This window comes from Poeciliopsis prolifica, unplaced genomic scaffold, assembly GCF_027474105.1.
Source record: "Poeciliopsis prolifica strain line A6 unplaced genomic scaffold, Auburn_PproV2 SCAFFOLD001, whole genome shotgun sequence".
Lineage (NCBI taxonomy): Eukaryota > Metazoa > Chordata > Actinopteri > Cyprinodontiformes > Poeciliidae > Poeciliopsis > Poeciliopsis prolifica.
The window spans coordinates 24583918-24611257 of record NW_026562376.1 but is presented as its reverse complement, the minus strand read 5'-3'; the positions used below and the strand labels follow the sequence as shown (position 1 = coordinate 24611257).

Genomic DNA, 27340 nt, shown 5'->3' with positions numbered 1-27340 from the left:
ATAATATTTGTTAATTTATTTTGCTTTAATTTGAAATTTCATCCCAGGTCCTAACATAAAATTTTGGTCAGGGCCCTCAAAAAAGTTTGGACCGGCTCCGTAACCAGTGCACAACGGCCATAGAAACATAAGTTTTGTTTAATATAAGTGTGCCTTGTTTAATCCCAAGAGAATTTTCAAAATGTGTTTATTTCATATTTAAAAAACAAAATGTTTGAGCTGGAAAAGAAGTAGAAAACTTTAGATTCCTGTCTAGAAACAAAACAAAGGGCATTTTTGGGGGGTTTAACTTTGCCCACCAGTTTTGTTTTATTATTTTCAAACATGAAGAATGTAAAATAAATTTAAATGCCCCAAAACATAAAACCCTCTCAATTACCTGCTAAACTGTTAAATTCTAAAGCATAGAATTTCGACATACTAGATTAAAAACTGCATATATATATATATATAGCATTTTATGTCCTTCAAAATCCATTTTTCTTGCTGTCGAATATATTATTTGATTTTAAAGCGATATTGATTCATAAAGAGTTCACTTCAGGCCACCTGGATACTTTATTCTGTCTGACTTCAAGGCGTCATTTCGTATGAAATACGGTCCATTTGTCGGGGCTTTACGTCACGGTTTTTATCGCGACACCTTGGGAGATTCAGCTTTCATTCCAACGATGAGCAAAAATAAAAGACAGAAAACAACACGCATTTTTATCTCTTCCCTTCTGAATGGACCCCAAACTACAGTCTTTCAGTCAGATGAATTCTAATCAATACGTCAAGATAATCCCCAGAATATCCAAGGGAATCCGCAGCCATTGTGGAGGATAAAGCGTTTATAAACAGAGGCACATTGCGTGTCGTGAGCCAGCCCACTTCAATGTAGTAGGGGATTCTCGTGGGTTGAACCAATTCACCTGGCAGAAGGGGGGGCAAGTGGGGGACCGGATGAAGACGATGCTAATTTTCGTCAAATTTAAAGAGGAAACGTGCGAAAATGGCGTGTGTTGTGAAATGAGCCACCAGCATGCAGCGGATGACAATAAAAGAATCAAGATGGAGGGCGGGGTGAGCCTCGTTGTTCGAGGGCAGAAGGGCGGAGATCCCCCTCGAGATGACGTCACCACTCGGGGCGGCGAGCTGGAGAGAAATAGAGCGCTGAAGTCGGATGAAACCACATACACCGGTCGGACCGCAGCGAGTGATGATGTCTTCCCCGTGCATGTCTTCTCACAACTTCATCCCTTGAGACGGTACCTGTCGGGAAAATCCTGCTGTTACGCTCAGGTGAGACGAGGCGTTTCTAAATAGCTTCTCCAGCGTGTAGGAGGGAGGTTGAGGAGGACAAAGGCATCCGAGGATGAGGGTGTGTGTGTGTGTGTGTGTGTGTGTGTGTGTGTGTGTGTGTGTGTGTGCGTGTGTGTGTGGGTGTGTGTGTATGTGCGTGTGTGTGTGGTGTGTGTGTGTGTGTGTGTGTGTGTGTGTGTGTGTGTGTGTGTGTGTGTGTGTGTGGGTGTGTGTGTGTGAGGCTGAGAGAGGTACCAGTGCAGCAGGATGGAGCTGAAGGCCGGGAAATGATGAAACATCGCGCATGGGTGTCAAGAAGAGCGCGCAGCTCTAATTTATGCCAATTCGGAACAAAGTAGATCAAAAAATGGCATCACAGTGACTTATATTCACACTGCTATTAATAAAATAAAAAAAACACACACACATTTTTCTGACCGTATTTCTTTGCTGTTAGGTTGGGAGAAAAAATGACGAAATTGGGCGTTTTTTATTACATATTTTTCTTCTTCGTGTGTTGAATTCTTGCCTTAAACCCTACGTGTTTGCTTAAGCTAGCGTTTTAACACCCTGGTTCTGTGTTTTTAAGAAATCCTCTCCGCTCCCATTTTTTATTTATTTTTTTGGGGGGGCTGCTTTAGATGACCAGCTCCTTTTTGCTCCTCATTCAGCAGCTAATCTGAAAGCGCTAATCTAATCAGGATTTAATCCTGCGGTAGGTAGGCGGGAAGCGTGCTCTCCCCTCAGGAGGACCCCCACCAAACCCCATGACATTCTATTCAGAGGAAGCTTGAAACGGGTGGAAGTGAAACGGACGTGTGTTAATGAGCAGAAGTGGCGGCATTTTCGCTAGCTGGACCGGAGCCGGACCGGACCGGGAGGCTGCGCACCTTGCCCGCGAGTGGATGACTGCGCGGGCCGGCCGGGGCTGCGCACACCCCGCAGGGCTCCGCACACCCCGCAGGGCTCCCTCAGTCTGCAATGGTTGTAAATTACGGTCGTTTGGCGAAATGGGGAAAGTGGAGAGAAAAGTCAGAGCACATAAGAAACTTGCGGGGGTTCTCCTCATCGTCTGGCGCAAAAAAAAAAAAAAAAAGTTTTGGGTTTGGATGCGGCTCCGATTCCTCAAATATTCAGGAGGCTGAAACCGTGAGAACTCCACCTGCCCGGCTCGCTCCCAGGCCTTGGGTTTCTCAGAACAGCTACTAAAAAAAGAACAACATGATCCCCATTCATTGGCGCCCATGCCGGCCATGTGATTCCCATGTGAGGGCATAAGGCTGCATCCTTTATATCTCACTGTTTTGGATTAATTCTTCATAGTTATGATCATCTTGATTAAGAAAAAAAAATTAACACGCAGCATGACCTAATTCATTTTTTTAAAAACAGAAAAGCTGCAATTATTAAATTAATACTGTTTATTGCACTTCAAGTAATGTTTTCTATTGCATTAAGGTGTTGATACATAGGCTTGAGAATTATAAAATGAATTTATTTAAGTTGTGAATTGAAGTCATATTGAGTAGCATAGATATAACAAACTGGTAATTAGCTTAGTTATTAGTCAGGCTGTTTGCATGGGTGCAGTCAGCTACTTTAATAGACATGCAGCATTCGCCTGATAAAAGAGATAGTTAGCACTCTTTTCCCTTTAAGCACTTTATTCATTTAGTGATCTTATGATGAAATCAGAATTTATGTTTGTTTTTTCCAATGCACAATAATGACCGGCTGGTCAAAATTTTACATACAGGCTCAAAAATTCCCATGGATTCTAATACTGCTTTTTTTGTAGTGTTGTGTTTTCACTGTTATATACTGCTCATACCGTTTCTTTTTCTGCTCCACAGACATTTGGTGATAATGAAGAAATAAAGCACTTTCTAACCACTCAACCTTCACAGACTTTTTGAATCCCCCTGGGTCGTTGAACGCCCACCCTCCCCTTGAACTCAGAGTTCTTTACAAGGTGACTTTCACCGGCTGCAGGCACCGCCTTTAAAATCCACCTGCCAAGACTTTCAAAAAAAAACCAAAACAACAAAAAAGACATTCCACCCTCCCCGCCCGTGTTTGCTTTATCAAATGCCCAAAAACAGCAAGGCCGTCAAGAGAGAGCTTGACGACGATGTCACGGAGTCTGTCAGGGACCTGCTTTCCAATGAGGACGCCTGCGACGATTCTTTCAAGAAGAGCTCGCTGATTGTCGACAGCCCCGACGGCGAAGGCAAGGAGTGCGATGTGGAGGAAGGGGCCTCAGACAGCGAGGAGGAGGAGCGCCCGGCCTGGAACAGCAAGCTCCAGTACATCCTGGCCCAGGTTGGCTTCTCTGTAGGCCTGGGCAACGTGTGGCGGTTCCCCTATCTGTGTCAGAAGAACGGAGGCGGTGAGTTACTCTCAGCAGGCCTCGTTTACAGTTTTCCTGTGGGCAGTTACAGCTTCCTCCCACTCAGACTGAACAGCACTAATAGAAACACGTTATAAACTTAACTGAGAGGGAATATTTGTTCACAGCTGGAAAATACTTGAAAATAAGTGTTTCAAATCAAACCTTGACTGTATGATGGCCCCTGACTGTGCACTGTTCCTTCTTACATTCATCTGTCTCTTAGATGTACTTTAATGTACACTTCTACTCATGCAAACCTTGCATTTGATAACAGGGTGTCTGGCTGCGCATCCTTAAAAAGTCTTAAATTCATGTAAATTCATCTAAAATTAAGGCCATAAAAGGTTAAATATGTTGTTCATGGGTCTTCATTTTTTTCGATCTTTAATCTAATCTTTTAACATCAGAATGCAAACATCTATGGGGTTTTGACTCAACCGGCTAACCGACTAGCCGGTTGAGTCGATTGCTAACTAGTTGCTAATATACCCTTGCTAGCTCGCTAGCAGGCTATTTGCATGGCAGGACTATGTAATGTTGCATATTATATGTAGTTTTTTTTTTTTTTTTTCATTACTTTTCTGTCAGGCAAAGGTTTCAGCCACATGCAGTCTTGTGTTGTGTTTTATGACTCGAGGCGGTTGAGGCTATCGCTAACTAGTTGCTAATATACCTTTGCTAGCTAGCCAGCAAGTGATTTGCACCTATAATGGGTAAGTGCAAATGAAAAAAATATATACTTGGCACTACAGCGGATAAGGCTGTAGAGTGTAAAAAGCACAAATTGTGGTCAGGAGCCACAAACAGACTCCAGAAATGTCACAGTCGTGATGTGGTGCAGCTAAAGCTCTGCAGAAATGGTCACCACTGATATTACTAGCACCAATCCAGCAGAACAGCATTTGATGGACATGAAAGTTTAGTGGATTTTAAACAGTCAAGCATCAGTCCTAAAAAAAAGCATCTGAAAAAAGTCTTAAAAACTCTTAAATTGCAGTTGGTGAAACCTGCACAAACCCTGGATAAAATGCTCCTAATTCTTTGCATCTTCTCCATCGTCCATGCATGCATCCCTGTCTGAGATTCACCAAAATAAAAGTATTGTTTTCCATCAATTCTTTATTTATACAGGAAAATCTCTTGAGACTCATTGTCTCATTTACAAGAGACTTGTTACATACATCACCAGCAAATGTATGTGACATGAAACGTTTGCGTTTGTTTTGAAAAGGCCAAAGTCGAACTTACATGTTACTTCAGCTGACTTCATGCACACATCAAGCATGTGTGGCTGCAGAAATAGAAGGTTCTCTGATGGAAAATCATCTTTGTTTGGAAAATATTGGTGTTGAACTGAAGTCGCACCGCTCCACCAAAATCCAGCTGGGAAATATAATGAGGGGTTAATATAATGTAAGTCACACAACAGATTAGCTAAATTAGACACTTAAAGGTGTTATTTAGGATCAGTGGTAAGTCGGTGATTATTGCCTGTTTTGCAGGATGGCTGAGGGTAAAGGTTCAAACATTATTGTTGGTTTTCTAGCTTGTTGCTTGCAAATATGTTGATTTTTATGATCGGGCAGTGTTTTTCTAAAACAGCAGTAGTGAATGGAAGCAGCTGAAAGTATCAGTTTTCATCAGATGATCAAACTCATTTGCAAGACAAAACCTGTTACTGTTAGGCCTGTCACAATTACACATTTTGATGCACAATAAATTTTCCCAGAAGTTATTGCAATAAACGATAATATTGACTATTTTCAAGTAACGTAATTGTAATTGCATAATAATGCAAACTCTTAAACAGCAACACAATTTTATTTGTAACATTAACATTAAACATTTGTTCTCGTCCAATGAGCCTGGGTTGCTTCTTCCCTTGAAGCAGAAAATTGAATTATTTTATAACCTTTATTATGGTGCGATTGGTTTTTGGTGGGGAAGGAAACTGGTTTTGATGGGTGACAGGAAGTTCACCCAGTTAGTTCACTTTGATCAATATTTTTTATATTCTCATCATAACTGCCTTTTTTGTTGCGTAAAGAAAAACAAATCCATGTTTTGTTTTTAACAAAAGGTGGTTGTGGTTCTAGTCAACACATGACCAGGTAAAGTTGAAGCCTACTTGTTTCAGAAAGGTGTATGTTGAAATTAGCAATTAGCTACAACTATGAGTTTAGTTTTGGCAAACAGTGATTTATTTGTGCATATTTATTTTGGAGATAAGTACATACACCTACATACAAAAAGTAGGTATTTCAACTCTAATATTTGTTCCATTAAACTGAAAAATGGTGGAGGATAAGTTAGTAAAATTTGAATTTAACTTTGGAGGTTGAGGTTTTCTTTCATTTTAACATTTTAATTTGGTTAGCTGGCATAACTGAAGAAAGGGGCGATCTAATAATTGAATTCCACATTTCTAAGGCATTTAAATAGCCGCAAGTCATCAGCAGCCTTTTATCAGTCTGGTTTTCACACCAAATGTTACAAAATGTTCCCACAAACTACAAAGACCGCAAGAGGCTGTCAGACTCAGCTGGAGCTTAAGAGAAATAAACCAAGAACAAACATGTTCACCTCATAGCAGCTTGTGTTTTTATTTCTGTGTGCTAGCATTCTGTGAGAGTACTCTTCTATTTTTGCTTTATTAAATGTATTCCAACTCCAAGCCCATGAAAAGATCTCTTTTGTAATAACACCGTTCTTGCTCTGTGTTTACAATCAGTGATGCACAATCTTGTTCAGTATTAAAATTCATCTCTGGCTGAGGGAGGGTGCTACTGCATATCTACTATATCTTTTCAAGATATAGCAGGAAGTGATAATAATAGTGATATTATTAACCACCAGTCTGTCCCAACAAGACGCTCTGCTTACTTTTTGACTAATAAGTGTCACATGACCTCCTGAGAACCAACATGCCATAATAACCTGTCTGTGAACTCGCTTGGAAATCAGCCGTGTTTGTCTAACAGTAACCTCACGGGAACGCGATGGTATCAGGAACACGTTAGGCGTTCTGTGGATGTCTGGTGATAATATCCTACACGTATGTGTCCTAGAAAGGTGGGAACGAGCTGCAGGCGCTTCCCACCCGGAGATTATACAAAGCTGTCGCCTGCTTCATGAAAGCTGATTAAATGCAACCGAGACGGACAGGTTCGTCTGGGAGGAAACCAACTCTCAATCTGGCTGTGTCATTGTTGAGAAATGGCGAATTTTCTGTGAGCTTTCCACAGCAAGAGAACAACAGTTACTGATATAGTCGATTAAGATTCCCGTTACAAAAATAACCCCCAGACTTTTCACACATTTGAACATATAGAAATTTACTATTGAGATTAACGATGCAGAAAATTTCAATACAAAAAATAAGAACAGAATTTTTTTTGCTGAAGAATAAAATAAAAAAAGGAATTAGGATATTCCTACATTTATTACTTTTAAAAAATGGCGGTTTGAGTCACTAACCTGAAAACTAGGGCTTCATTATATATATATATATATATATATATATATATATATATATATATATATATATATATATATATATATATATATATATATATATATATATATATATATATATATAGTTTGACTAAAGCAAGTTTAATTTTGTTGTTTGTTGGCAGCTAAATTATGTTTTTTATGCAAAAATAGACCAAATTAGACTTACATATATGAACATGAGGAGCTGAATATTTTGCTTGGTTATGTAATTTTTTCACAAATACACACTGGTGGAATGCAAAATCTAATAAGGTTTGTTTTGGTAACAAATGCACCAACAGCAAGACATAGCTTTGATCAAATAGGACAAAGCATTAGTCTACTGAAAGGTTTAATATACCACATATTCTATCTATAAAACGTCAGTGTAATCAATAATAATTCTGGGACTTCCTCGGCCGGAGGCGGGGTACGTCCTGGACAGTTTGCCAAATGTTTTAGTGCAGGTTCGATGCATCTTTCTGCCTCTGCTTCTCTGCGCGTTTCTCTGTCATGTTTTCAGGCCTGCTTTAAACAACTCCTTGAACTCTGCTGTGTTCATCTATAATTTGATTATAACGGCAGATCTGGGGCTTGGTGCAGGTCCCTGTGAGAGTCCTTCTACTCCTATTTTCACTCAGGTCCTTAGTGAGCTGTTAGCAATGTTTTAAGAGAGCTTGTTTACCTCTGTCTCCTTCCCTTTGCAGGGGAATCGGCGGGTCAACGCTTGGTTCAAAGGTTGAGGGTAGACTTAGAAAACCCTGCATGGTACTGCTTTCTATTTACAGTCTAACTATTAATAGATAGAGCTAAGAAAGAGGCTGGCAATTTATATATACTAGTAAAGATATCCAAGCTAAGCTATGATAATTAGCAACAGTTGAAACTTTTAAGAGTAGTTATATATCTTTTATTAATTCTTTAATAAAGTTTAGCAAAGAAAGTGATTGGACAGATATGATTTATGCCTTTTTTATTTTTTCTATCCATTTAATCATGTTCTTACATATTGTGCCTACAGGCAAATGTATGCTGAAAGCTAAGATAGGAGGATATTTGGAACTTTAAAAGTAGTTACATATTATATCTTTTCCTAGCTGTTTAGTACTTTTTAGCCAAGAAAGAATTTAAATGTGAACAATAAACTAACTGTTCCCATTTATTGTTTATTTATTTACAACACATGATTCAGAACACATTCAGAATTTGCTTTGAGGATCAAGAACTGTAAAAGAATTTGAAAGGTCTGGTGGTTCATTTCTGGAATGAAGTAGAAAATTACGATCAAAGCAATGCACAGTCGCATAGACCGTCGACTTTGTTGGAAGCTGTTGAGTTTCTTTTCTGAGAACAATAGAAACCAGAGTTTCCCATCCAAGAATCAGCTGTATGTGAGCAAACCAGAATTAGCTGGTCTGATATTAAAAGCAGGTCGTACATAGCACATCCTAAAAACAACACATAGAAGGGACACTCATGCTGATTTTCCTTTGTATTGCCACTCCCACCCATGTCAAATCTGGGAGGGACAGCGGAACTCAGGAAAAAAAATTTCAATAAACGCCCGGCCATATGGAACAATAAGATCTGTTGGAACAGACATAATACCACCAACCCACCAGTTGAACAGAGTTCACATCTGTTGTTGTGATTTGTCTACAAGACATGACGGGGCGGCTGTGGCTCAGCAGGAGAGACGCTGAGTTTGATTCCAGGCCCCCAACCTACAGTGCCCTGAAATCCAATCTGATTCTATCTGCGAATCGCTGTGTGAATATGTGACTTTTAACACTTTGAGGGGTCAGTGAGACTAGAACATGCTTGACAGACAACTACAGTAGACAGTGCTGAGAAAAAGTATTTGCCCCCGTACAAAATGGTGTCTCAAAATGATTCAAACCATCAAACTAATTTCTTCCACAACACGGCAATCAGATTTAAATCCAGACTTTGACTAGGTGAAACACTTCATTTAACAAGCTTATGATTGGATATAGTCCTTTGGGATTTTGTGCAAGAAATCATCTTTGACTTACATTAAAATTTGTTTAATGATCTGAAACATTTTGGTTTGGAAACAAGAAATCTTCGACTTTCCATGGCACTGTCACTCCAGTACAAAACCAGTTTCAAAGACATTTTTGTCATTTCACACAGGACGATTCACTTCAGGTAAAGGGAAGGAACCTTGCTATATTATCTAGTTTCCCCTGATTTGAGACGTAAAGACACAATATCGGATCTAAAGGCCCATTGAATCTCTAAATCCCTTTAAAGTTGTGGTTTGCAATCTATACCTGCAAGAGCTCTGCCTTTACAGATGTGACTTTTTATCTTTCTTTACCGTACCATTAAGGCCTGCTTTGATGTTGGTAAATCAGCCTCAACTCGTAAACTTATAATGCAGTTGTAGTCTGGGTTAATTTAAGACTTCGGTGTCTTTTATAGCTTCCAGAATAGTTTGGCTGCACCGCACATCACAAGGGAGACGAAAACCGACCAGATGTTTAGAAAGAGCAACGTGTGTTAGTCGTCCCATGTGCATTGTTGCTTCCAGAAAATGAAACCTACCGATGTCGTGGTTATCTGATGCAACGACTTCCTGCCCTTGCGTGTTGCTTCATCGAGCTTGTGGTGCGCTGTGTTTTGATTGGCAGGGGCGTACCTGGTGCCCTATCTGATCCTGCTCATCCTGATTGGCATCCCGCTGTTCTTCCTGGAGCTCGCCGTGGGCCAGCGTATCCGCAGGGGCAGCATCGGCGTGTGGAACTACATCAGCCCTCGGCTGGGGGGCATCGGCTTTGCCAGCTGCGTGGTGAGTCAGATGCCGCGAACTTTTGTGTTCCGCACTCAAAGTGAAAGCTGACAAAAAAAAAGAAGGAAAAAAAAAACACCAACACTGATCCTTCTGATGCAACACCACTGGATGATGTCAAGTATCGTAAAGCATTAAATGTCAAAGTACTATATAGTAGTGCTAAATGTTTTTCTTAAAAACATTTTTACACAAGAAATTGATTCATACAAAAACATCAATTTCTTCCAGTTATTTAATTCTTGAATCAGAACAGAAGGCGGCTTATTCTTTACAAGAAACTTGTACAAGTCTTTTTGAGAAAATAATAAATGTTGTATTTCAAGGCCAACGTACAATCATACATTTTAAACTCGTAATAATTGGGTATAAAGAAAACTTTATGATAGTGCATTATTTCACTTTTTAATAACAGGAAAATAAACACTTCTGCTGCTAAAATTAATGACTATACCAGTTGTATTTTATATACTTTACCCTTAAAATGTATTTATTTTGATGTATGGATTTTAAAAAAGCAGAAAGATTTAGTATAATTTATGAAGCACATTATACATTTTACCACTTATCTCTTTTTCTTGAAAGATTAATGACTTGATAAACCACCTGTACTTAGAAAACAGTGTTACGTTAATCAGGGTTATGGGTGCCGTTCCTTTTGTTTCTAAAGTCTGGTTGGCCTTCATGTTTCATGAGCTGAAATATTTCTAAACAACCGAGTCTGAAATAACATGCCAGAGGATTTTAGTGGCTTTGAAATGGTTAACTTTTTCAAACGTTGGTTAACCTCGACACCGATAAACAGATTATGCCTCATTGATGCGTTTGCTTGCAGGTGTGCTTTTTTGTGGCTCTCTACTACAATGTCATCATCAGCTGGAGTCTGTTCTACTTCTCCCAGTCCTTCCAGCAGCCGCTGCCATGGCATGAATGTCCGCTTGTCAAGAACAAGACCAGTACATGTAAGACACCAGCAACTTGTAACATTTTTTTTTTATCTCTTAAACTTGATAACCAGTGTCTTTCGTAACTTTCTGGAATATCCACTGTTTGGCTCCACAGTGTTTATGCGATATGATGAAAATGTCTTATTACAATATTTTTTAAATGGTAAAAAAAATTATGATCATTGTGTTATCATGATTTTCTACAAGCACTGCTCTAAAGGAATGAAAACATATTTAAAAAGTAAAATATACAAATGAGCTTTTACAATTTTGCCAGTTTTTGTCCAGCACAGTTGATATCAGTGTTTCAAACTAATTTGCCTTACGAAAAACAGTCGACTTTAACTTCAGTTTAATTTTTGCTTCATTGAAAATTTGGTTTCACAATTTTTTTTTGTTCTCTAATTCATTACAATTATCAATTTAATTTAGAAGTGTTAATATGTGGTTAGGGCTCTTATTGTGAATGTTGCTGTTTATTTACAATGTGAATAGAGTTAAAGAGATAAATTTGACCATTCTTAAGGGCTTAAGCACAAAGCGAAATATTTTCTTACTTAGCAGTAGACGCTAGTTAGCAGCTAGCAGAGAGATCTGCACCTGTAGTTTGCACAGTGTGAGGCAATAAAAAACAAAATAAAAATTCTTGCACTGCTGGAAAGTCTAAAGTTCAGCTGCATTTAACATTTCTGGTGGTTTAAACATGGCTGCCTTGCTCCCACAGACTTCTACTCACGAAGGAATAATGACCATTCATGTTCTTACCTGGAAATAATAGCCTCAAACGGGTACATTACGTTTTCAAGCTTAAAGTATTCACCGTCATATGTGGGACTCAATATTTGTTTACTCTTTATCAGATGAAGTCACACGATGACGACAGCAAGTTTGGTGAGAAAATAAAATAAAAGTAGATGAGACTAATGTCATAATGAAAGTAGCAATTCCACACCCTTGATCCCAACACACATGCACTGCCCAGAAGGGCTTCAGTAGCAATGCACGTTTTAAAAGACTTGACAGCACTGATGGTGCCACAAAACCCTTTACATTTATTCATGTTTAGACCAACTATCACACTTAAAACGCTAGCAAAGGACACGAAACAGTGTGATCCTAGCTGATTAATCTTCAATTGAGTCTCAAACAGCCACGTCCAGCTTAGGTACAAGCAGAAGATGCAAACTCCCAATATTCAATCAAAAATCTTCACTACGGGAGGTAACATATTTGCAGTATGTAGTTCACACGTCTATACCAAAAATTAACACACCAAACTGACCATCCGTGCGTCTTGCTGGGTTTTTTTCCTTGCACGTCTCTTGGTGCAGAAATGGCTCTTGCCGTTCTATGAACCTGACTGTTGTTTGATTTGAACCACAGATGTGGTGCCAGAGTGTGAGAAGAGCTCAGCCACCACTTATTACTGGTACCGTGAGGCCCTGGACATCTCCAACAACATCTCTGAGGGCGGAGGACTCAACTGGAAGATGACAGTGTGCCTGCTGGCCGCCTGGTCCATGGTGTGCCTCGCCATGATCAAGGGAATCCAGTCTTCAGGGAAGGTGCGGAGACTTTCCATTACTTCCAAGTTAAATATAGACATTTAGTGGCACCTTTTCCTGACAAGTAGAGAAAACGATGTGAGAACGGTGTCCAAGAGCAACGTAGTAGAGCAGAGAAACTGGGTTACTACAGCTGCCCTAAATCCTGCTAATTTGGCTCAGTTAACTTCTCAATCTTAAAGTGCTAATACAAAAAGTGTTCCTTTGCATTGTCAGTCTTCACCGGTATAATTACCTCACTTCAGCACAATCTAAAAGGTCTAAAGTGACCGATTAGATGTGACTTCATAAATCTTATAAAATATTTCTTAAACTGCTTATGATCTTTAAAGGACTTCTTGCATCAGCTTAGTGTAACAAAGCATCCGGAGGGATTAGCCCCACCAGCTAAAGGTTGCTCTCCCTGCTCGTCATGTCCTCCGTACATTGTGATTTTAATCGTTGCAAAGTTTCTTCAGTCATATGACCAGCATTAACTGTGTCCCTCTGAGTTCAAAGTCCGGCCTGTGCTTCTAGCTTTAATCTTTTATGGATACATTTTGATGCGGGATGTTGATTAACTTTGAACCGCGAGAGTGTGAATCTGGAATGAACATAGTTCATTTAATGTCTTTGTCTTTAAAAGACAAGGTTCTGGTTCAAGGTTTGAAGAAGGTCGTTTGACTGAACTTTGTGATCTTTTTGATTCTGCTGTGTTACAAAAGAATATAAATGCTCACACTTACCAAGCTCACACAAAAGCCTTGCCCAAAGAATTTCTGAGCCAAAAACAGTGCTTCTGTACCATATGTGTGTGAGTGGGCGTGAAAAGGGATCAGACCATTTGGTTACCATGACAATGCGCGCCTTTGTGGCTTGGTTAGATTGCCAGGAGTTTGGCAAAAAAAAAAAAAATGGCCTTGTGGTGGTGATGGTGGATTTTTCCTACAATGTGATGCACCGGAGAACATAATCTGTAACTTTATGGATCAGGACAGATTATTAGACGCATTCGTCTTTAAAGAATCACACACTTCCACAGTGTGTAATAAAAATGTTTATAACACACAACAACGTAGAAAATCGGTGCCTTTGTACCTGTGTGTGAAGATGGCAGTGGAATTTCCCAAAACTTTATCTTTTTGCAGGATGCAATTGCATGTGATCTTGAAGTGACACTGACAGGTCTCTTCTTTCTAAAACATAAAGTTGAAGATCTGAAGCCTGAAACTGTTTGGCTTTAGGATGAGTCCGATCAAGGTTTCAGGCAAAAGCTGAGCCAGGGCTGTGCGTTATCATCAGTCTTGTTCAAACAACAGTGAAGAAAACAAAGAAATCTCTCAAATTGGACTTTTTGACTTCATGTTGGTTCAAATTTTATTTTGAAACCAATTTTGCTCTCCTTAGTTTCTTACTTTTGTGTTGCATTGAATAATCTAGAGTTAGAAAGGAGGCATTATCATTAGTCTTGCCCAAAGAACTGAAATAGGTCAGTATAAGTTTGCGCCATACCTAAAGTATGGCATTTGAGACATGGCACCGCCTCCTTCAGAATTACATATGGGCCACCAAGCAGCCGACATAATGTTTCCGATTCACCTAACCGTGCTTATGACTCAACCACAAACCACCTCAGAGAGTCTGCAGCCGCGCCCTCACAACCCATCCTGTAAATCCATGTGTCACCGTGTCTTGGGCGGATGACTCAGGTCTTTTATCCCGCTCTCCGTCTTTGAGGCTCACCTTCTGATCAAACAAGCCCGACAGTTAATGACGGGTTTTGGATGTGGGTCAACAACTAGTCATGGCCAAGAACCACAAAAGAAAATGCCACAGACTGCAGAAAAATTTGGATGGTAATCTCTCAATTACCAAAAAAATAATCTATTGCCAACTTTCTCGATGATCCTCCATCCAGCCCAAGAGACAAAATGTACATGTACATTACTTTATCTGCCTTTCATGCTGTTCTTTTGTCACTTTACACAAATTGATCGGCACAAAAATCAAGTTGCCATACATGTTATGAGACAAAAATTATGAATACTGGATATTTACGCTGCTGTTATAGAATATACAAAACCCTGACTCAAATTACCGAAACAACCCAATCTTAATCTCACGTAACCTATCAATGTATGACTCACCTGCCATGCGTCATCCTTGAAACTAAAAGTATTTTTTTTCTGTCTAATTCACGTGTTCTGCAGCTGAAGAGGTTGTGGCGCCATTTGAAAATCATGCCCAAAATATAAGTTGATCATTAAATAACCAAAAAAGGTCAAGTAAAACTTTAAGAGACTGTAGAAGTATGAATTCCACACTCTTGATCCCAACACACATGCACTATTCCGAACGACAATGGACGTTTAAAGACTCGACAGGACTGACTGTCAGAAAACCCTTTTATTCATGTTTACAATAATGTAACATGTTTGACATGTTAGCATTCTTACTTAGACGAGAAACAGTGTGATGCTAGCTTTATGATCTCTATTTCTACAAATTGAAATGTACACGCCAACTTTAGCAACTTTGGTGGCTAACTGTTAACTCGGTGGGCTATTCACTTGGTGCTTGCAGTTTATGAAGTTGTTCACCTTGTCTGTCATGATTCATTTTTGCACCAAGCACAAAAACAATGAAGTGTCTCAGAAGATTTAAATACTTTGAAGTAAATTTCCAGCTCTGTTTTTAAACAAGTAGGTAAATCAGATCCTTGTCTGGTGCTTTATTAGTTCCCACACATTGACTGTTTTCACTGGTTACTATTTACAACTTGGTACCATTGACTGACCAATTCCTAGTGCATTCTGTAATCGCTTAATAAATGTCGATGTTCTTAGTATTGATGCTACTTGCACATCAAATAAAGTTTTAAACAAGTAGATAATGTTCATAACTTGGTTCCATCCATTCTGAGCAACAGTGTAACCACCGGGCAGCTTAATGATAATTTATGTTCTTACTTAAAATAGAAGTCTGAAACAGCTACATCATGACATGAAGCTTAAGTGACTCATATGTGGGGCTCATAATGTTAGCTTAGACTTTACCAGATGAAGTAAGATGATAGGAACTGGACCACGCTTCGGGAGACAGATGAGCAGCATGGAGGTATTTTAACACACAGGAGCAATGAACCAAACCACAGACTCAGCGCACGTCTCATCTTTATGTTGCAAACTGCAGTCTTTAATAATCTCTCAGTTTGCATGAACGTAAAGAAGCTTTGCCCGTTGAGTGATTGTGACAGTTATGGAGGAAGTTCAAAAAAATGTTTATTTTTAGAGTTTTTCCAAAGACTCTCTCATCATTTATTCTGACATCTTTTTTCCTTTTGATTTTTTCTGAGAATGACTGAACAGGACTTCTCTCCTCCTTGCAGGTGATGTACTTCAGTTCCTTGTTTCCCTACGTCGTCCTGATCTGCTTCCTGGTTCGGGCGCTGCTGCTGAAGGGCTCCATCGACGGGATTCGACACATGTTTACGCCCAAGGTAGAGCAAGGCAGAGCACAGGCCTTCATTCAGGAATAGAGTCAGAGCTGATTGGTCCCTTATTCTGCACAGATTTAGAAACATTCACTCTACTAATACCATTTAGACTATGAATTGGCCAATATTCACTCACACTCTTCGACATGTATATTTATATATTTTTTCCTTTTACACTTCCTTCACTTTACTCCCTGATAGTTTCCCTGCATGAGTTCAAAGAGTACATCTTCACGTGATAGGCTGGCTCCTCGGGAGCGAGCAGCCAATAGCACGGCAGGCCACAGAATCATGTCACCATGGAAACAACAGCTACAAGGTCCTTATGTAACCAGCCAGCCCGAGACGGTGATTTTCAGCAGAGCACGTCTGTCTTTTGTGTCTGCTGCGGCTCTTCACCCGACGTCTCCAAGAGCCGGCGGCGGTTTAGCGCGTCCTGCTCCGAGCTCACAGCGGCTGAGGGGACATATGGACAAACACGAGACGTTACGGAGAACGTTTAGAGCTTCCGTCTGACAGGGTGGGATGGTGAATGTTGTGGAAAAGATCATTATATTGCTGTCCTTTAAAGGAGGAAAGGTCACTGCCAGATTAGAGCTTCACTTGAAAACGCAGAGAAAAACATCTTTACATTTAGAAACAGCTTCATCTGCATGCATTAGATTGGTTTCTAATAAATAATAAAGAAAACATAAATCACACTATAGTGGCCAAATTATTGTAAGCTAATATCACTGACATTAATGGAGCTTTAAAACAAGAGCTTTGAAAGAATATTTTCAATGCATCAATTTCCTCGTATTCTTTGTTGACGTGTGACGTCGACTAATTACTTAAACTGTTCATTTACAGTTTAAGTTGAACAGATCATGTTCTCTTTCATTCAAACTAAAGTGTTGAATGAAAGGTTGGAGTTTGAAGGGAGAACAAATCTTACATGGTCTCCCTTCACTCAAAGTCAATTCATTATATCAGGAGCATCTCAGCATAAATCAATCTATTCTTATAAATGGAAATTTGTGTAAATAAGAAAAAAAAAAAAACTTTATGCTTGTAATGATACTGAATCAAGATACTTTATAACTTGATAGAAAATAATATTTTATTTCCTTACAAGTAAAAATAGATCCACTTTGTTTTTCTTTGTTTTGATCCTGTCGAAGTATACATGCCGTCTCTTTCTGCATTCTTACATTTGTTTGTTTTGGGAGCTCTAACAAGCGAACGCGTCTGCTCTGACCTCAGCTGGAGATCATGCTGGAGGCCAAGGTGTGGCGGGAGGCAGCCACGCAGGTCTTCTTCGCGCTGGGCCTCGGGTTCGGCGGCGTGATCGCCTTCTCCAGCTACAACAAGCGCGACAACAACTGCCACTTCGACGCCGTCCTGGTGTCCTTCATCAACTTCTTCACCTCCGTGCTGGCCACCCTGGTGGTGTTCGCCGTGCTGGGCTTCAAAGCCAACATCATGAACAGCAAATGCGTTGCTGTGTAAGTGGGAGCTGTCCGACAACAAGCTGAGATCAGTTAAAAACTTTGAAAACAGGCCCGACGACCGGGTCTTGATGTTCAGAGTCAGGTTTTTTTTTCACGCTCGATCTTCTGTTGTTTTAGAAACACTAATAAGATTGTGGCGCTGCTGGGGAGCGACATTGAACAGAGCCTGATTCCTCACCACATCAACCTGACGCAGGTCAGTCAGGTCACCGCTGAAGATTACCATCAGATGATACAGATCATCCAGGGGGTGAAGGAGGATGAGTTCCCCAAACTGGGGCTGGAGTCCTGCAGTATTGAAGATGAGCTCAATAAGGTACATGAAAGAAAATAAAGATTTGAGTTTCTTCCTCTTGATTCGTGTAAACTGTTAAAATAAAGTGGTGGCTGTGTGGTCAGCAGGTAGCATTTTGATTATTTTACTAGGAGGATTCGCTCATTTCTAGCCTGAGTGACCAGGCTGGCTAATATTAGCAACACAAGCTGATGAAGTAGTTCTCTCCATTTAAAGTATTTGTCAGTTTGATAATGCTTCGACTAAAATAAGGTTTAAAAATACATGAAGGTCATTCAGTTATTGGATCAGCATTTGGATTTCACCGTTCTCTATCATCCTTTTATTTGCTAAATTGTCATTTTCTCTCATAAACTCTCATTCACAAGACGTTGTGGCTCCCACCACTTCTCATGTGTATCATGTTGAATTGGGAAATGAGAATTAAGAGGAACCAACAACTTTTTCAGTCCAACATCAAACTTCAACGGGACATTTTCACAGCCTTCTGAACCGTTAGCTGCTCTCCTCTCCAACAGCAAATTCAATCTGCAAACATCCTGGAAGCAGATTTAGGAAGAAGAGAAATACATCTGATAAGTTCGTTCCGCTTCCCTCCACCAGGCTGTCCAAGGCACAGGCCTGGCCTTCATCGCCTTCACGGAGGCCATGACCCACTTCCCGGCCTCGCCTTTCTGGTCCGTCATGTTCTTCCTCATGCTGATCAACCTGGGCCTGGGCAGCATGTTCGGCACCATCGAGGGCATCCTGACCCCGCTGATCGACACGTTCAAAGTCCGCAAGGAGTTCCTTACAGGTCAGCAGGAGTGGTCAACGAGGTCTTTGAAACCCATTTTCATGTTGGGTCATATCAAAAATCTGAATGTTTTTAAAGGGCCAGTTGTGCCAGAATATATTGATAAATCCAATTCAGCTGTCAAAATATCAATAAATAGACGTTTGTTTCAGTTATTTGTTGTTTGTTTCCTAAACTGAAATCCCACTGATCAGGATTTCGCTGTGGTTTTTCTAAGAGTTGTTTTGTAATCAAAGCCGCAGATTCTGTGGCAATAATTTAGAAATATTTGTCAGGAATTTCCTCTGTGTTGCAGTGGGATGCTGCGTGTTGGCCTTCTCCATCGGCCTCCTGTTCGTCCAGCGCTCAGGGAACTACTTTGTGACCATGTTCGACGATTACTCCGCCACGCTGCCGCTGCTCATCGTCGTGGTGCTGGAGAACGTGGCCATCGCTTGGTTCTACGGGATCGACAAGTAAGCGCGACACAGACACAGGCCTGCCGGCCCGATTCTTTGCGCTCGCCTTGTAAACACGCTGATTTCCAAGGACTACCAGAATTTCAGAGAAACGAGAAAAGAAGCAAAACCGCGCCTCCTGCCTCTCCACAGATTCTTTGAGGACCTGAGGGACATGCTGGGCTTCACTCCGTACCGCTTCTACTACTACATGTGGAAGTACATCACGCCCATCCTGCTGCTGCTCCTGCTCTGCGCCAGCTTCATCCAGCTGGCCATGACGCCTCCCAGCTACAGCGCCTGGATACAGGAAGAGGTAAGCGGAGGCCCTCCGGCTTCTCCAGAGCAGACGGGCCCCCCGGACCCCCCCTCGCTCTGTGACCCTGGAGCCAGAATGAAAGCAGATTAAAGGGGATCAGAGGGAAGCTGGGCGGTAGCGCGAAAGTACAAAAAACACAAAACTTCTTCGTTTCAGCTGAGAACAATAAACAGGATGTAGAAACACCAAAGCACCTGTGTGATTTTAGAACCAAGTGGAACAAAGACTGAACCAAAGTTCTAAACTTAGTTTTCAGGTTTTTTTGTGTGTGTGTGAGTTTCTTGAAACACATTCACACGTTATATAGTCACGACACGGCAGCAAACTTCAATGTGTCGCGAAACAATGCAAAGTAGGGCAGATTAAGTCAAAGTGAAAAATAAATGATTTTCTAATTTTTTTTTTTAAATTTATTTTGCCAATGAAAATCTCAAAATTGTGGTTTTTATGTTTAGTTCCGTTTGGAAAATTTGCTCCGTCTCACTACACCGTGTTCATCCATTTTTAAGTCCTTGAACAGATTCTCAGTTGGATTCAAGTCTGGACTTTGACTGTGCTATTCAAACAAATGACAGTGCAAATATTTAAAGCAAGTCAATCTATATTCAGTTGGACAAAACAATATATATATATAAAAATATAATATTTGTTATTTTGCTGTCAGTCTGATGTTAAATTGCTTAGAATATAGGTGTGATGCTAATTCGATCCACTAGGCACTTAAGGAATAACACAGACTCTTCAATCTCAGAATGTTGATTTTTTCATTGCTGCTTTTGCTCAAACAAGACATTTAATTTGAATCTTGACCAAGCACTGATTTTGCTGCCTTACAGTGCAAACCTTGTTCAAATGCAGTCTCACGAGCGCCAAGTCTCCCGTTTTGCTATTTTCTGTTGCTCTAATCCCATAGAATCCCAATAAAATACCTGGATGTCTGCGGTTGTATCGTCACCTTGTCACATCTCTCACCTCTTCAGGCCGTAGAGAAGACCCTGCGCTTCCCTCCGTGGGGAATTGTGGTTTGCATCTCTCTGGTGGTGATGGCCATCATGCCCGTACCCGTGGTCTTCTGTCTGCGCTACTTCAACATCATCGACGAGAACACCAGCGGCCTCGCCGCCGTCTCCTACAAGAAGGGCCGTGTCATCGAGGAGAGCCCCCAGCCGGAGGACGACGACGACGACGACGCCAGCCTGATCCACGGCAAGACGCCCGGCGAGGCGCCCTCGCCGATGCCCGGGAAAAGCATCTACCGCAAGCAGAGCGGTGGCGGCGGCACGGAGGTGGACACGGCTCCCAACGGCCGCTACGGGATCGGTTACCTGATGGCGGACGTGCCAGATATGCCAGAGTCGGACTTGTAGACTGACTGCGATAGTTAGCCCCGCCCCGGCCATTTCTCTCCTTCCTCCACCCTTCTGCGTGCTTTAAGTCAGCCATTGTCATTGTTGTACATCATTACTGCACTGTATATTCTTTGTAGATATAATATAGCTGCTCTGTTGTTTGTCGTCTCTGAACCTTATGTGACTGTAAGCCTAAAAATGGTTTTGGAAAAGAGATTATTCTTGTCCAACTTATTTACCTGAATTCGCCCCTAAACTCTGACCCTCTTTAGTTTTGGCCCCTCTTAGTGAACCTGCAGAGCTCAGAGTCCTGCAGGTCTTTTGGGGGTTCAGATCTGCTTGCAGCAAAAAGGTTCTCTCCATTTAGGTCCCTATATTAAAGCATTGAGGTTTGTCCCAGTGTATACACTCTGGATGATCTAAAGACACAAGATGGAGCGCATTATTATTTCTGGCCAAAGTTCACGTCTGCATTGTTAAAACAGTGAGGACGGCGCTTGTATTCCACTCCTATGATTGTCTGTGACAATCACACTCCTATGTGTGACTGAACACACAAGAGTCACTCAGTCATTCAGTGACACCAAGTCACAAAATGACTTAGTGTGCCCATGTCATTTATATTTGTTTATAGAATACATGGTGTACATTTGAGGTATTCTGTCAATATAAATATATTTATCCTGATAGTTTGGATATCAGAGCAGTGTTTTTAAGGTTCAGAGGTACTTTAACTCTCATGTCTTTGTTTTTTTACTAATGTTCTGTCAGTGTTGGTGAGGACTGCGTCCTCTTTGTAAATATTTTTTTCATGAAATGCTTAAATTGCAATGTCTCTTTCCCCCCCTCCTCCAGTTCAAGAATAAAAGTGGAAAATGATCCAAATGTTGACACTTCATCTTTGGCCGGTTTACGTTTGGTTTTGATATCGTGCCAGACGCATTTACTAGCACTTCAGTTTTTACTGAACTCGTATAACCACTGATTATTCGAGGGATTTTTGTTTTCTTCAGTTCAGAACAAATTCTTCGGCTGTAATTTTTAAAATTATACTAATTATAAAACCATACTTAACAGAAAGGTTGTGTGGAGTCAGCATTTCAAGTGGGAACATCCCCACTCCAAATCCAATATGGCTGCCATTTGCAACTTGTTTGAGCCAAAACATGTTGCAGACACGATAATGTACCGAAGCGAAAATGTTGCTGCAATTTTTGACAGAGCTATAGTAGCCAAAAATTGCACAAAAGAAATTTGATATTTTATAATAGGAATACTCAACTAAAAATAATGTGGAAAAACTACTTGGAAATGTAACTAGTTACACGTCATCTCTGGAATTTGAAAGGAAAAATATTTTTGTTTTTCTGCTATCCTAGAATTTCGGTTACCAACTTCTCGCCGTCTCTATTTCAGTCAGCTATCTAACATCTAGAGGTCATCGCTTGGTATCTAGAGGTCATCTGACAGCTAGAGGTCATTCTTAGCTGGGTAACTAGATAAATGAGAATAATTCAACCCACATGACATACCAGGTTGAAAAGCACCAAATGAAGATGATGCATCTTTAGTCCAGACTTTTCACTTCAGTGGTAATTAAAACACAGCAATTGAAAAATTAGTCATTTTAAGGCTTTTTACACATTTTACTTTGTGGACAGAACTGTACACATTGTTACAAGATACACAAAGTAGCGATAATTGTATTATATATAGATATTATTGTTTACACACAAAATAAAGAAACCAGACTAAATGCATGAATCTTAAGTGTAAACGACAAGACAATAAAACCGTAAACAAAATAACTTATTGGCATCACAATGACTTCAGCTATAAGAACGTATGTAAAAAAAACAACAACAAAAAACTCCACAACATGTGCAGAGCAGGCAGCATTAGAACTAATTTACTCATCTATGTTGAGTGGCTTATACTGATAAATATGCATTCACAGACAAATAAATAATCAACCTGACACTTTTTTATGACTTTGTGCTTCCTCCACCCCCCCGCCCCCCATACCGGTTTCCACTTTACACACAGGATAAAATCCATACATGTTTATTGGAAGCAGGATTTTTGTTTTTTTACATCTCCTCTGCTGTCAGACTTCAAACACAAAAGTTAAACAAACTGTCCCTTTACAAAAAAATGTCCTGAAGATTAAAAGTCAGTCATCATCTGATGAAATATGCCAGGTCATAAGGTCTGTTTTGCTGAAGAAAAGACGACCATAAATCTATGACGCGATTCTTCTTCAGCTCCAGACTTTCCCTACTGAATGTCGGAGTCCTGAAAAGTGCGGCTGGCTCGTCAGGCGCTGAGGTAAAACATCCTCTTCAGAGCAGCTGAAGAGTTCGTCCCTTTAGCTGACTCCTCTGTTTAACACAAAACGTTGAGGGGAGATTTCAGTCACTATTCTTGCTGCTGCGACATGAACAACCAGAAGCAAACAAAACATTCACAAAAAACTGGTTTTCTACAGTAAGAAAGATACTTTTCAAAACTTTTGCCTCCACAAACTGGAGGCAGCAATATAATGTTTTGGGCTTTTAATAATAATTTTACATTAGCGATGTTCTATTGTCTGTGACGGAGCATTAGGGCCAGGATGAGACTGGTTTTTCATTTCAAAATAAAAAAAAGTCATAGAAGAATAACTGAATAAAGTCATAGAACAATGAAGACCAAACATAATGAGAATAAAGTTGTAATCATACAAGGGTGATGTCATATTACTGGAATGAGGTCAAAGTAAACAGAGAATTAAGTCATTGTCAGGATAAAGTCATAAAACTAGAATACAGTCATTTTATTATCAGAATGATATCATAATATGAAAAGCGTAAGGTTCTACGTTAGGAGATTAAAGTGGTTATTATGTGATAATTCTTCCAGGAAAAATGAATCAAACACAAAATGTGAATTGTTGAGCATCTTGTATTGCTTTAGTAGGGTTTTTTTTTATTTATTATTATTATTAGTTTTAAAAGTGTTTTTGTTTTGTTTTTTAGCTCAGGCAGCCTTTATTTGCCAGACAGGAAAGTGGGGAATGAAAGCAGGAGAAGACATGCGGTAAAGGTCAGCAGGTCACGACACGAAGCGAGGACCGAGACCGAGCTCCACGGCAGCAACCCGGTATCGGTTTTTAGAAATAAGGGTGCACTCCGTCTGAGCTCCAATTCACCAAATCTTCAGATGAAGCAAACGGAAAGCAGAGGTTAGAACGACGGGAGCGGACTGGGACCTGCGGCTCAGGCGTGATGGAGCTGCTCCCTCATGCCGGCCGCGGCCCGCTCCCTCTTCTCACAGTGCTTCTTCAGGTCTTTGACCTCCAGAGGGAGCGTGCTGCTCCACGCCATCAGCGCCGACTCCTCATCTGAGAGACAAACGCACACAGACACGTGTCACTTTCTGCAGAGAGAGAGCCGCGCAGCGAGGCCACCCTCTTTTTTTTTGTTTTTTGTTTTGTTTTTTACAGAGAAGCGGCGGGGCCAAACGAGGACGCTCACCGTCCCGGTTCTTGTCTCGTGGGAGCCTCCGGCCCAAAACCAGCACCGCGTTCTTCCAGCTCGTCGACTCTGATTGTAGAAAAGAAAAAAGAAGGAAAGAAACATTTGTGCAAAAAAACAAAAAACAAAACAAAAAAAAAACGTTCCACACGGATAAAACTCCCAGTGTGGCTCGTCGACTCGTCTGCACGCTTACGCTCAGAGAGACGGTGAATCGAAAAGCCAAACAAAAAGCCAGCTGCTTCATTTCTTCTGAACCGTTTTGTTCTCACGCTCTCCTTGCTGCACAGCAGATAGGAGAAGCACTGAATGTGAGGCGAGTTAACCTTCAGGCTGTGGAACACAACGCTTCAGGAAACATCGCGTTCTCGCTGGACGTTTGAAAAACAAAACTTAGCAAACTGCCACCGTAATGTTAAACTGTCACGACCAAGCCGTTAACCCAAAAGTTTAATATCCAGTAAATTTCACATGAAGGTCTAATGTTGCTTCATAATCCCAATAGAAGATCATAGAATAGACGTTGCTCCCAAAGAATAAACCTGCACTGCTAAAATACTAAATCTTAAAGATTTTATGTTTTGGTCTAGTTTTTAGTGACGTTATCTGAATAAACTTGAAATAAGACAAAACTAACCCAAAAGTAACTTTTCAGCAAGTTATAGAACCCTGTTTGAAGTAAATAATTAAGTAATATTGATCAAAAATGACTAGTTTTTCCCATAACTTCTTTGTATTTCTTTTAGCAATACTAAGGAATTATTTACTTAAAACAAGCTCTGCGTCTTGCTGAAAAGTTGCTTCTGAGTTAGTTTTGCCTTATTTCAAGTGTAAAAAGATTTCCATAAGAAACTAGACTGAAGATACTTGGTAAGATTTTGTGTCTTTGCAGTAAAATCTGTGTAAAAAGTTGATGACCCACGTATGACTGCAGAGACGATGGCGCGGATGGAGTCGCACGACGGAGCCACCACCTGCAGCACCTGGTGCTTGGAGAGCTCCAGCAGGAGCAGGTAGCCCCCTCTAGTGCCGATCCAGAGCGCTGCGGTGTTCTGCATCATCAAGGCCTTCACCGTGGCCCAGGAGGGCGACCCCTCGGAGAGCGGCTCCGCCCCGCCGCCCCGCCTGTGAGGGACGGCCCGGTTACTGCCCGATTCACGACGAATTGGATCAAAAGTGCAGCGGAGCGTACCTGATGATCTGAGCGCAGTCGATGGAGTCCACCATCCTCTCGCTCTTCTTGTCCCACACCTCCACAGTCGGAGTGCTGGCTTTGCTGAGATACACGTGTCTGTCCACCGCCATGCGGGAGACGCACGCCTCGCTGCTCTGACGCCGCTGCTGGCTGCAGGAGGGCGGGGTACATGCAGCGCCACTGTTACTCCAACTTACGTGTGTGAATATCTGCTGAACCCTTCGTATCGACACTGAGGTCGTATTCATGACTGATTTTTTTCTGCACGATAAATTGTCCCAGAAGTTATTGCGATAAACGATAATATTGTTGTTTTGAGACCGTTTTCAAGTTATATAATGGTAGTGGCATAATGATGCAAAAACACATCCCCAAAGATCGATGAACTTAATTTTATTAAACATTAACGCTGGAACTGGAAGACATTTTAAAGATCCAGAATAAATAAATAAATCAAATATCATTGGGTCCAGACATGAGACTCACCGGAAGATGAGGTTCGGTTTCGTGTCGATGAACTTGGAGACGTCGTAGTCGGCTGAGAAGCAGAGGATCTTGGTCCCGCAGCCGGCCCAGACTGACCTGCTGTCCAGTGAGTGGGTGGACTGGCCCAAACACACGAGCGGAGTGCTGGCATTTCCCACGGTGACGCTTTTCACTGGCTGACCATTCTCCTGCTGGAAGGAGGCGAGCAGACAGCTGTGATCACCATACAACACAGTGGACCCGGCGGTTCCGACTGGATGGTTACCATCAGCACAGACTCCTCATAAACACTCAGAACTCCATCTGCCGTGCCGACAAGCAAGTAATTCGTCCTTTGGCTGCAAAGGAATCAAAAATGAAAAGTAGAAAGAATAATATCATTTTCAACGCATTTGTCTATTTCTAATATACATGTATACATTCTAAATGATCAGGTTTAAGATTGATGAGCTAATTATATTGTTGATTTGAAAGTTTTTAATCAATGAATCATTTTCCTTTTCTCATAAAAACCCATTTGACGATCAGGATGATCTTTTTGGTATTTTGGAAAAAGCTGCAACGTTTCAGGTCTGAGTCGACACATTCATTGTTGTATCATTGTACAAGATGAGTTTTTAAGTCAAAATGCTCTCTAGAGCGCACACACACACACACACACACACACACACACACACACACACACACACACACCACACACACACACACCACACACACACACACACACACACACACACACACACACACACACACACACACACACACAGAATTGTCTGGAGCAGCAGACAAAATTTCCACTCCAGTATCAGCTTCAGTGGTTCTGTAAGGACTTACGTGCGCCGAGGGTGTACATGGAAGTACAGCGAGGTGACGGCATCGGTGACACTCTGCAGGTGGTGATAGGTGGACACGTCCTGGGTGCTGATGACCAGTAAGGAGCCAGACTGCATGCCTGCCACCAGCCAATCACATTCCTCATTTGGGATCTGAACCGTCACGAGGCAAAGGACGGGGCTGGTATCGACCTCCTGTTCACAAAGACGGGAAAGCGTTAAAGTACTTCAGCTTAAAAGAAGTCAAACATGAGGCATCAAGTTTTGGGACCAGTGTTGGTACCTGTGTGGTGACCACGTCGGTGTGCAGGTCCACGGCTGTGACGAAGCCCTTCCTCCTGGAGCTGCTGCCCCCACCGAGCCAGGCTGTCTGGCTTGATGTCCTCTGGTCGCCGCCGCTGCTCATTGTGATGCACTGAGCAGTAAACATGCTGGAAAACTTCACTTCACTTATTAAGCTCAGCATTTCCCCTGAATTCAGCCGGTCAAACACCTGGACACATCACAAATGCAAAATGAACAAATAAAGACGGTAAAAAAGGATTTGATGCATGAAATTGTTTCCTTGTGCTTGGATTCAAAAACCCAGCTGGTACCGGCAGATTGTTGAAAAAATGTAAATTAATATAGCTAAAATGAAGGCCTTAAA

General features: G+C 41.2%; 2 protein-coding genes across 3 annotated transcripts in view; one reads left to right on the top strand and one right to left on the bottom strand.

Annotated features, from left to right (window-relative positions):
* Positions 1 to 1135: 1135 nt before the first annotated feature.
* slc6a15 (solute carrier family 6 member 15) lies at positions 1136 to 21541 on the top strand. The gene is made up of 12 exons (XM_055027050.1): positions 1136 to 1284; positions 3138 to 3673; positions 9829 to 9986; positions 10822 to 10948; positions 12317 to 12498; positions 15866 to 15976; positions 17219 to 17460; positions 17584 to 17782; positions 18365 to 18557; positions 18853 to 19012; positions 19148 to 19310; positions 20294 to 21541. The coding sequence occupies exons 2-12, from the start codon at positions 3373 to 3375 to the stop codon at positions 20678 to 20680; spliced, it is 2223 nt and encodes a 740-aa protein (XP_054883025.1). The 5' UTR covers positions 1136 to 1284; positions 3138 to 3372; the 3' UTR covers positions 20681 to 21541.
* A 739-nt stretch (positions 21542 to 22280) lies between these two features.
* lrrk2 (leucine-rich repeat kinase 2) overlaps positions 22281 to 27340 on the bottom strand; it is a 35970-nt gene continuing 30910 nt past the window's right edge. Inside the window, exons 44-52 of one of the 2 annotated variants that reach the window (XM_055027030.1) lie at positions 26975 to 27184; positions 26693 to 26886; positions 26124 to 26196; positions 25859 to 26049; positions 25370 to 25522; positions 25100 to 25302; positions 24178 to 24246; positions 23913 to 24044; positions 22281 to 23043 (exon numbers count right to left, since the gene is read on the bottom strand). In XM_055027030.1, coding sequence (XP_054883005.1) covers positions 23920 to 24044; positions 24178 to 24246; positions 25100 to 25302; positions 25370 to 25522; positions 25859 to 26049; positions 26124 to 26196; positions 26693 to 26886; positions 26975 to 27184 — 1218 coding nt within the window. In that variant the 3' untranslated portion in view covers positions 22281 to 23043; positions 23913 to 23919. Of the gene's footprint in view, positions 24045 to 24177; positions 24247 to 25099; positions 25303 to 25369; positions 25523 to 25858; positions 26050 to 26123; positions 26197 to 26692; positions 26887 to 26974; positions 27185 to 27340 lie in introns of both variants that reach the window. The other variant, XM_055027038.1, reaches the window with a different exon arrangement.